Source organism: Rhagoletis pomonella, unplaced genomic scaffold (assembly GCF_013731165.1).
Source record: "Rhagoletis pomonella isolate Grant_MI unplaced genomic scaffold, Rhpom_1.0 Rhpom_scaffold_00003, whole genome shotgun sequence".
In the NCBI taxonomy this organism is placed as follows: domain Eukaryota; kingdom Metazoa; phylum Arthropoda; class Insecta; order Diptera; family Tephritidae; genus Rhagoletis; species Rhagoletis pomonella.
Window position 1 is genome coordinate 78,808,306 of NW_023458557.1, and position 11,623 is coordinate 78,819,928.

Sequence of the window (11,623 nt, forward strand, 5' to 3'; positions counted from 1 at the left end):
GCAGCAAATGAAGAGCTTCAGCTACCTCTAAAGAGTTTAGTCAGGTGGTATAGTATCGTCTTCTGACTCTGTGAGACTGCGACCAAGGAAGTATAGAATTGGCCAGATCGCTTCATTTCTAGGATGCCGTGAAGGATCTATCCACGTTCTTGGGAAATGTGTGCCAAGTCTGAGCTCATACGAGGCAGCTAACTGTATGTTTGCTCACCATACGCAACGGAGTTGGGCTAAAATTTCAGCGGACGGCTATTTTGGAGGACCTACGATACAATCGTTCCCACGACAGTCGGGTCTATGTAACCGGAACGACCCAGACTTATATCTGGCCAAGGACTGACACTCCAGCAACACTCCCCAAAAACTCTGGGGAATTTGTATGCTGCTACCACAACAGCAACAACCTCCGATACAATCGGGACGCGCTTACCAGATTGACCCTGAGCCTTCCCAACTTTGGTCGAATTGTTACAAAACGTCTTTTACGAAACTTTTGCAAGATTTATGAGTGAGCCTTTTTTACAAAAAATCCCTTTGATTTCTCTAAATTGAAAGGTTATTCATTCCTTATTCGAATTATTCACTCGGTGGTAACTTTTATCCGAGCTGCACTATATGTATTTATGGCACAATTTTTTCGCGTTATTCAAAATTCGGTTTTGAAATATTCAAAAGAAAAAAATTAACTTTTTTATTCACCCAAACCCGCGTTCGTAACAAAACAAAAACTGGACGTCTTCAAATATATGAAATGTAAATTTTTTTTGAAAGTTATTCAAAATTTGTATAAAAAAATTTTCAAGCAAACAAAAAAATTTCGGCTTCTGCTTCAAAATTTGTTGTAAACAGAATGCAACATTCCACAACGTCTTGGCCAAATTATAGAAACCAATACTACAATCCAGTCTACAAAATCCGTGCTTTAATTCAAACTCTGGATGCTGAACTAGCGACACTCTCTCAACGGTGTGCAGTAACAAAACTTAACATCTCAAAGCCATCTTTTCCCAAAGTGGATTACGTACTCGGTCGCAGCAGCGCTGGCGTCCCTTACCGGGTAGAGTCAGATGCTCAAAAAAGTATGTCAGTGTTAAATGATGGTAAGACGGCTAGTGCCACGCCGACACGCACGCTTTCGAGCATCTATCGGTCGCGTGTAATTGAGGCCTTTCGCAATAGACGCATCTTTACCGTTTACGGTAATTACCATACAATAAGGCGTGCCTTGCTGAATCGCGGTTGGTTGGAGAAGCTGACGCCAAATCGTTATCCGAAATTGCAGAGCTTGCCCGAAGAGGTACTGCTGCAACATGCAAAGCGTGGCAACGACTATGAAGCAGTAGCCATTTCGAAAATTATTAGTCACTTTCCTGCCTTCTTCATTTGGCAACCGAAATCCCATCGTGATTTTCACACTGATATTTTGCCACTACGAAATCGTGTACGACGCGGTCGTAATTTGGACTTTTCCACCAAGGTCGGTTTGATTGGTTGCGCCGAGCAGCAACAGTGGTTCCATGAGAAGGGCGTGTGTGGCATGAGTCATCCGCGTTTTTATCGTCTCGGTGGTAGCACAGAAGAACGCATGGCATTCATAGAGGATTTCCGACAAACTCAATGTCGTTGTTTGCTCAAATTTCTATCGGAGAATATGCATCGCTTGTCGGAGCTTGTTGATCCAGATGCAGGTACAGTGCCCATTTCTGTGGTGCATTTTGCTGTGACAAATTTAAAAAAACATTTCGATGAATTGGATCATCGTACATTGGACGATGAGACTGTAACGAATGCAGATCGCGAAAAGGTTGAGTGGCAGCAGTTCATTGCGAATTCTAACGAAGTCATACGTAACCATGCGAAAATTCAAGCCAATGTGGCTTTATTGGAGGAGGTGTCAAAACTCAGTCGGTTGTATTTGGCTAAGCTGGAAGAGCGACGGAGAGACTACAAATGGGATGGTTACCGTAATCTGTGGATACTCAAGCCGGGCTATCAATGCCGCGGGCTTGGCATCATCATACAAGGTTCTATCGATGAGATTTTGCAATGGGCAACCAACAATCCACAAAGACGATATATCGCACAAAAATATATAGGTAAGCTTTCCTACGGAAAATGCTGCGTCCTAAAATATCGCACGATAGTTGATGCTTTGCGAGCAGATCATCATGGGGACCGTAAACTCTAGTCGGTTTCGGGTAATGTGTGAAAGAAGATTTGAATGCTTGTACTAGCAGGTTTGTTGGTGGCTTTGAGTAGGTGGTTGTAGAAGAGGTATGATTGATGAGCACAGAATGTCCAACGCGGGACATATGCCAGAGGAAGAATATCGAATTTCGTTCGCCGAACTGGCACCCGACCGCCGGGCTGCCTGGAAATATGCCTTTCAGGTACGTCGTACGCCCCCTTCTAATTAGGCTGACACACGTTTTGACCAGGAGAGCGAAGTGGAGACGGCCTTCGGGCGTATCTGGCATCCGCTGACTGGTTGGGCGGCGTGGAAATATGCCTTCCAGGCATGACTAAAACTGGTAACTTCTGACAGAGAGAGGACCTTTTTTGCTCTCTTTTTTGTCCTCTCAATAGTCAGAGAACCGAGTACGGGATCGATTTCCAGTAAAATCTGACTGATTCTGACTATTTCTGACTATTTCTGACTAGTCCTAAGCGACTAAGACTAAGAAGCATGTTTAGAATTCGGAAGTCTTCAGCGAGCTCGAAAACCACCCTGCAGAATCATTGAATACAAACGATTTCACGGACCTTCAAGACGGCATTATGCATGAGGCTTTAAAACGTGACTTGCATGGACGAAGGGACTACTAGGGTGCTGATGATGAAAGATGAAATGATCTACGCCTATTCTTTAAAGCAGGGAAACAACATTCCGTGGATTTTATGTTCAAGAAGGCCACCTTAATTTTCTGAGCACGCGTCTTGTGTTGTTTTGAACCTAGATTTAGGGTTGCCAAATATTATTTCTTACCACAGCGCGCTCAAGTTAAAGCTGACATTCTATAGTTAGCCGAGTGAGGGAAAAGGATAAGGCAGAAAAATGTCTGTGTATTATAAGGTGACCAGAATTTTTTAGCATTCCAGGAGGACAAATTTTCTATATTGAAAACACAAAATATATGTTTTACATTTATTTTAGCACATAAATAACGAATAAGTTAACATTGTTAAAAGAAGAAAAAACAATTCAAAGTTGCCGTTGATTTTTGGCAATTTTTTTTTTTCGTTTGTTGACAGTCAAGGCACATAAATACAGGTAGAAGCCAAAATGACGTTGCTCTCATGAGAACCAAACCTTTAAACTTCAACTTGGCTTTCTTTTATTTCCTATATTTCGTTACGCTTTAAATGTCATGTCGTTTGTTTTTTTTAATGTTCGTTAAAAACAAATTTTAATTAACATTTGAATTTGTGTAGTGTTGTGCGGTTTATAAATCAAATACCACTAATTTTTTTAACGTGCCTCAATGTCCTTCTCGTGAGGAGTGTTGAGAAAGCAGCTGTGGGGCAGAGACGCAGCGAAATGCCTTGCTGTGCGTTAAACATATTAAAGCAGCAGATTTTATAAATGCACCGGGTGGTACAGGAAAGGCACGTTTGATGCCAAATGCTGTTACTATGACTCTTATGCCGAATAGTCCCTCCAACAACACTGCAACTCATAAAAAAGGCAAAACAACAAACGAATTAACAAATTTTAACTAGAGAAAATAAATAAATAAAATTAAACTTCAAATTTACTTAAAAACGTCAACCAGTGAAATGTAATTTTTTATTTTTCCTTACACACGCTCATTTTTATTTTTACTCTCCCGAAAACTTTGACTTTTGTAGGTTTGACGTCAAATTGGCTTCTACCTGTTTTTATTGTACCATGGTTGACAGTGTTGGTAATTTTCTTCCATATAAAAAAAATGTCGAACATACTTCGTATGGAAGAAAATGAGTGACACCGTAAAAAACTGCAAAAACTCGACGATATTTTGTAGACATATGAAACTCGCACTTTATTATACTAAAATTTGCATGGGCTATAAAAATGCATACGCAAAACTTTCCCCAAAATTCTTAAAAAAGTGTCAAATTTTGGCGAAAATTCGCTGAATTTTTATATTTTCACAAAGTTTTAAATGCGAATTTGTATGGTATTTGTTAAAGAATGAACTAAATTTTTATAAGAAAATATTTAAAAATAAATAGCTGTTGGCTTGCGAAATCAAATTTTTCCCCGTTCCAATAATTATGTTATTTTTTTAATGTCTAGGTTAGGGCTGCCAGACGTTTTGGTTTTACAGGATTTGTCCTGATTTAGACAAATTGTCCTGGAGTCCTGGCCCACCCTTAAATTGTATTGATTTTTTAATGAAGGTCAATGCAGACACTCCTCTAATTTTTAGCAGATTTTTGCTATGAAAAAAGGTTAAGCCTTCTGTCATTAGTAGTCGAAAACTGATAACAAAACGTTTTTTCTAAAATGTTGAATATTTTCTTTCTGTTTTGTTTATTTGGTTAAAATCTTTTTTTGAGGTGAATGCCAAAAAGTGCAAGTTCCTGATCAGGTACACGACTGAGGGGTCATACATAAATACTGCCCCGTAGATAATATCAGGAACTAAAATCTTATCCAAAAGGCCATTCTGAAAGTTATCCTTTCTCCTTAATTTTTTGTATGGAGCGGCACAAAATTGAAAGTCTTCTGCCTTCGCTACTCAAAAAAGAGTTTTCAGAAGGGTTTTTGTAGGACGCCGTTTGAAGAAGTTCTTTTAAAGTTTTTCTTAATTTATAAAAATCATACTTCTTTAAGGAATTTATTTAAGGTTAATATCAAATAGTTTGATTTAGACTTGCAATGCCTATTGAATCTTATTTGTAATGTTAAGTAATATAAACATATACTTAACCCGGAGTGTATTTTTCTCTCTAGTCATTCAAACGTTTAGTTGTTTAGTGTAGCTAGAATCAAAATACTGCGGTAGAGAATTGTGGCGTGATTGCAGTGGGGCTTATGCTCGAGTTACAAGCTTGCTAACATCGCTTGGCTATGTAATATTCCAGCATTTATTCTTCAGAGAATCTCATTCAAAATAAATGAACCTCCACATTCCATCATCCCAATATGTGAAAAAGCCATATGTAGGAGTATGCGGTATTTTTTTGTTAATACTGTTTCCTTTTAATCTTTTGTGGATTTTTTAAAAGTACCAACATTTTTGTTTGAAAAGTTTATAACTTCGTTTTTCTTACAACATTGCCTGTTACAGTAAAGCACCTTTAATTTACCGCAAATTCTATGTCAAATACATTTTTGCGGGTATGTCTTACCCTGCCACATACTCTTTGTAACATTTTGTTACCTCACTCCCGCCGGGTTAAGTATATTCGCGTAAATTGTAAATAGGTACATAACGCCTTTCTAGGAAGCATGCAGGGAAGCACTTTTTTCAGTACCTAAATTATCTTCAGGCTATGCATATACAAATTGGCAAAAATTATCATGAAGTGCATTATAGGATATGCGGAAATTCGCTAATAGTGGTTAGGAGAACATTCTAGACCACATTACGTCACCGTCAAGATAAATTTGTTCGTTTATAATTAAAAATTCAGAACTTCATTCAGCTCTACGGATTGTGCCACAAGCAATGTAGTTTACATTGCTTATAATATCAGAACCAAAGCAACTTAACTTATTTATAGGGAATATATTGGCACCATATTCACTTGTATCTTCTTTTTTAATTTGGATGATAAGTGTCTTAGTCAGGGTTCAGGATTATGGCAGCCGTAATTACGGTATGTTAAATTAAAATACATCCCTGGTTATTTTCTAGCACGGTGAGATTTATTACTTAAAATCCAATAGTATTAGTAATAAAACACATAAAGAGCCTAAGTAAATCAGAGCGACTTATGTTATTTCGAAGTTAACCCTAGTAATGCACGGCACCGCTAAGAAACATTTTCTCAAAAAATATTCGTGACGAAATTTTTTAACATCGTTTTGGTAGCTGGTACCTATACATACCCAAATCGCTAATTAATTTTTTAAGGGGAAAACCACACAGGCCTGTGCTATTTTTGATTATGTACTTGGATGTGAAATAACACATTTTCTAAAAATGTTTAAGCAGATTTGCGCTCCAATGCAACGAACATACTTATTTTAAGCCGTCTTACAAAATTGTTTATCAAGATAAAAAATCCCCATACACACTGCCACTGATAAAACTTATACATACATATGTATCTGGCAAACAAAATGACATATGGCAGGCAATAATTTCGGTCTGTGGAGACGCGTCGTTAGCTAATCTTTCAATGTTGTAATGGGCAAAATATTATTGATTAGGGCTAAAAGGCACACTGTTCAACTTTCACAGGAGATTAGTTGAATCAAATACTTACATCATTTAACTGAAATTTGAACAATGTAAACGCCTATTAAATACAATGAATGTGTACGATTAGAAAATAATAATATTCTGAACGAAATTTTTTTTAAATTTCATTACTGCTATAAAACTTGAAGACAAGGAGGACAAGGAGGACGTTTTTGCTCAAAGGGAGGACAGAGAAGGACAACATTATTGAGGAGGACAAATCACGTTTGAGAAGGACAATCCTCCTCAAAGGAGGACGGTTGGTCAGCTTAGTGTATTAACACTGTAGTCAAATGTACTAGTTGTAAACTACCTCACAACTAGTATGAACCGCATGCTCAACTAGTTAGCCAACTATCTTTTTTCCATCAAATAAACTGGTATTTTTAACATGGGGATGTCCTACGAAATGGTAATTGTCAGATTTCGCTCAGATATATACCAGTCTCGTACGAGTTCAAACAAGACAGAAAAATACTAGTACAATTATGGGCCCAAACCACTACTTTGGAAGTCAAAAAATAAAATGAATTCATGAATATACAAAAAATAAAAACTTTTGATTAAGTACACTTTAATACATTATACATTTTTATTTAGCAGCCTTAGATTTGCCAATAATTAGTGTTACATTTTTTGAGTATTAATTAAAAGGAAATATAAATACATAAATATTTCACACTTTCGATATTAAATTTAAATGCACTTTCCATTAAATTATATTAAAAGTAAAGGCTTTCAGGTACAATAAATAACTATATTATTATCTTATTTTAGTTTAAACTAAAATGAATACTTTAGTTCATTTTTGAGTGAACTAAAATTAAAATAAAAGTTTTCATTAAAATAAATTAAATTCATTAACTTTGCGCACTTCAGCACTTTTTAATATTTTTTTTTTAAGTAGTAATTGATGTTTAAAATTTGAGATTTGGATAAGAATAAAATAAATAAATATTCTTAATTTTTGTCTATACTTTGGCTTGTTGATTGATAATTGAAATTAATCAAATAATTATATTAATCGTGTTATTTAAAAAAGTCAAAAATAATTGAAAATTATCAAAAATAACAAAATGATGTAATTAAAATTAACGAATTAATTAAAAAATTTTGTGTAAGTAGTTAATTAATCATTAAAAAGGTGCTAATATTGGTATTTAATAATTAAACGGTTATCTAAAAAATATGCTTTAATTAATAATCATTATGAATATTAATTATTATTCAACAAGTATGGTATAATTATTATTTAACAAGTATGGTATATATACTCGCTTTAACGGTTTACAATATACCCAAATAAAAGTTATAATATTTTGTGTACTCTATTGTATTAAACTGTCGAAGTCAAATAAAACAGGGCATGAATAAATCATTTTGTACTTGGCACAGGTCTGGTCATTTTCGAACTAGTTCGGTTTCAGTCAGGAAATTCTAGTTGTAAGCTAGTATTTTTCCTGACTAGTTTGGGGTTTCACTGCAGGGAAGCTTGTAATAATGTAATGAAGCTTAATAATAGCATCAATCATCAATATCAATGATCTCTTCAGGTTAACTACTTCGACTGAGACCTAAATGCAATTCATCAAGACTGCACATTTTACTATAAATCGCAACGATCACGCAGGGTTCTGGGTACTAGATTTCTCATTACATATGGCGATACTTCCCGGTGTTTCTGGTTATTATAAATGGAAACCATGAAACATTAGTTTGCACAAGTAATTAAAAAATATTCTAAATGCGGCACAATTTCTTTTTTCTTTTTCCACAGAACGTCCACTTTTGATACACAAAACAAAATTCGACATACGCCAGTACATGTTGCTCTCGATTGGTGAATCCACTCTATCACTTTGGTTGTATAAGGATTGTTATCTACGATTCAGCTCTCAAGAATTCACCATAGATGATCTCCGCGAATCGATACATCTCACAAATAATTCCGTACAGAAGCGTTATAAGAATAAACCCAATCGTGATGTACGTCTGCCGAAGAATAATATGTGGTCGTTGGAACACTTTAAAGTTTTTCTAAAACACACGAATGCTCCCAATAACGTATGGGAAGAACGTATTTATCCAGGTTTCAAAGAGAATCTTACAGCCGTTGTAATGGCTAGCATGGAAGAGACAGAATTTGTGGAAAATACGTTCGAATTGTATGGTTGTGATTTGATGTTAGATGAGGATTACAATCCCATTTTAATTGAAATCAATTCAACACCGGATTTGACGCCATCCACTGATGTGACTGCGCGTATTTGTCCAATGGCTCTGAGGGATTTGATAAAAGTAATTGTCGATTTGCCATGCAATCCGCATGCGCCCACTGGTAATTTTGAGCGCGTCTACGAGGTGAATTATAAATTCAACAGGGAGTTTGATCCTGAAGTTGGATTAGACATTTGTGGAAAGAGAATGACCCTTTTCAAGCCTACAAATATAGTGCCAAAGAAAGCACCAAGAGCACCAAAGCTATTACACAAAACCGAACAACTAATTAAAGTGCCGCTAAAACGATTAAGAGGTCCGCCACCGGTGAGTAAATGCGACATTTTCGTTATTTTTTTTTTATGAGCTAAATGAACAGAAGTAGTATTAGAAAATGTATTCGATTAAGAAAGTCTCAAAAACTACATAAAACTCATGTAGAAAGCCATCAATGTATTAAATTAGGTTGTTTAGTAGAATCTCAACTATGTTTATCACGGACGGCTTACTCAACAGAAAGACGCCGGTATGCAGCCGCACCTACTTGTGGACAGACGTGTTGACTTCAGTGAAGCTGCTCCACCGAATATCCTTTTCTTTCTGCCGTCACTGTCCACCCTGATCATATCACAGATGTGGAAGTAGGATCATTACTCTTCTTAAGTTAGGAAAGAAGGCGGATGCAGGATAATCATAAATAGCTTATTTCTCCTACCCCTAGTGGCAAAAGCCATGCTAGAAGGCGGATGCAGGATAATCATAAATAGCCTATTCCTCCTACCCCTAGTGGCAAAAGCCACGCTAGAATTTCTCCCCAACCTGAGTCAGCATCAAGAAAAGCTAGCCGCATACACCACACAGATGAGCGAGGATCTGCACCCACATCGGCATAGTATAGAGTTACTCCCTCTGTCCCGACGCCGCTGAAACACTACGTTTCCTGGGCCTACCGTTAATTGGGCTTGACGACATTTATTGAAGAATAATTCGGTTTAGGCAGGGCGAGGTAGCCGCTATAACAACAACAACCGCTAACGTCGACCTTATAATAGGACGGTGGATAAACTGCTATTTATATGAGTGGACGTCAATCGTTATGGGAATTCCGTAAAGCTAGTCGAAATTTTCAACAGGGCGCTCCCAAAACGGCGTACTCTCCTGGACCTCTGCATCACCAAACTCCCTCCGTCACCAGCTGTACTGTGTTTTGTGACAAAATCTAAAATCTCGAGAACTAGAACAGATAGCGATGGCGAATTCAGCAACAATAGCGCATACCTACACCACTTGAAGAAGCATGTGCCGTTAAAAGAAATGACGACCCTGATATCGGAAGCACTTCGCCATCGACATCGTCCGCTTCCTCGGCCTCAGGCTCGCCGATGCAGAAACTTCAGAAGACACCATTTGACGAGACCCCTAGAGGTTGAGCACTTCAGCTATAAAAACGGCAAAGGATTGATAACTTCATATGGTGTCACCACCGGCCTATTCTTAGCTATGTTTATGGGTCTAGAGCTTTTTAGAACTAACCTCCTTGAGTCTAGCGATCGGCGAAAAATAATTCATGGCCTATCAGTGTCTTCGTCCTTTTATATGAAATAGAAATATAGATGAAAGGGTCCAAATCCACCCTTCCTTCGGTCGACATAGTCATGCGTCGAGTGACCAAAAAGCTGCCAAAACCAAATGCGCCTCTTGTCTTCATCAGCGGTGAATTCCATGTGGCCATAGGTAAGGCATAAGCCTCAAAAGCCATTGTTCCCGACGGAATATGCAAGCTGATGGTGAAAAGAATGGGTCCATCGACTGTAGATTACCTCACGAAGGTCCTAAATCTGTCAATGACCACTCTAATTAACGTGTAAAAATTGGGAATAGTGTCTCTCTCCTGACACCAGGGAAAATTGCCAATAAAGGTAAGTCCTATTGACCGATAACACTCCTCCCTGTCGCGAAGACACTAGAGGCCCTGCTACCGCCATACTTTGCGTACCACTTGACCCCCGCGAAGCATCAGCATGGCCCCTGTGAGGGCGTTGGATTTGTCAATGGCGTTCGAAATCGTGTGTCATTCTACGCTACTAGAAGACATTAAGGCTTCCTTTATTGAACAAGGGAGTGGTCGACACTTGTTAGTTGTTTTTTTTTTTAGAGATAAACCGCGAAAACCCAGGAAAATTAAAAAGGTGGTTCCACAGGTTGGTGTCCCCTCCCCGCTTACGTTAAATTTCTACATTTCGAAACCTCTTAAATGCCAGATGGAGTCTCCATCATCTCATAAGCTGACGGTTACTCGAAAATGCCGTCCAACAATGGAATTGATGACCCCTGGTCTAAGGTAAACGGTTATCTCTCCGAATCTGCTCACTTCTTCACTGCAATCCACAGAAACCATTTTCACCGCCTGGACAAAAGAGGTTATGCCACATACGCGTATTTGACAGTGAACAATCCAAATATCCTCGGCGTAACCTACGACAGCCTGCCCTCTTTCTTGTCGCATACAATTGCCAACAAAATATACAACCGCAACAAAGTTCTAAAATCTTTCGCCGTCAGCACTTGGGGCAAAAACAAAGAAAAGAACATGCAAGGCCCGTGTGTTTGCCGTGGACAAGTAGGACGCAGTGGACGATTCTACCGACATGCTATAACACAGCACTACAGGCATTCACGACTTGCCTTATGATGTTGTCAGAACACCACCTACATAGTGAGGCCCAAATGTTCAACATCACGCTCAGCAAGCGGTTCCTTGTTGGGTGCTGCAGACGTGAGCTCTCGAACAGACAATTGCCCGAGGCGGCACTTCAGAAGGTATCTCTGCGGACGGAAAAACAAGATCCAATAATACGTACCACTGGACCCGGCACAGTACAGACTGGCAATCAACGGCATTCAGCCACCTGCACTATCTCCCGTCCGGTGAATGTCGTAATAGGCGTCCAATCACCACCTGTGGACCAAAGTGAGCTTACCGATAGGGACCCGCGTAACTCTGTGCCAATTGT

At 38.4% G+C, this 11,623-nt stretch overlaps 2 protein-coding genes across 3 annotated transcripts in view; both read left to right on the forward strand.

The window, feature by feature from the left end:
* The first annotated feature begins 752 nt into the window (after positions 1-752).
* The window catches only part of LOC118735598 (tubulin glycylase 3B), a 14,216-nt gene continuing 3,345 nt past the window's right edge, over positions 753-11,623 (forward strand). Inside the window, exons 1-2 of one of the 2 annotated variants that reach the window (XM_036465431.1) lie at positions 753-2,093; positions 8,170-8,936. In XM_036465431.1, the coding sequence (XP_036321324.1) occupies positions 848-2,093; positions 8,170-8,936 (2,013 nt within the window). In that variant the 5' untranslated portion in view covers positions 753-847. The remainder of the gene's footprint in view (positions 2,094-8,169; positions 8,937-11,623) is intronic. The other variant, XM_036465430.1, reaches the window with a different exon arrangement.
* LOC118735600 (serine/threonine-protein kinase meng-po) overlaps positions 8,943-11,623 on the forward strand; it is a 72,748-nt gene continuing 70,067 nt past the window's right edge. The window contains exon 1 of the mRNA XM_036465437.1: positions 8,943-10,528. The gene's annotated coding sequence lies outside the window, so the exon portion shown is untranslated. The remainder of the gene's footprint in view (positions 10,529-11,623) is intronic.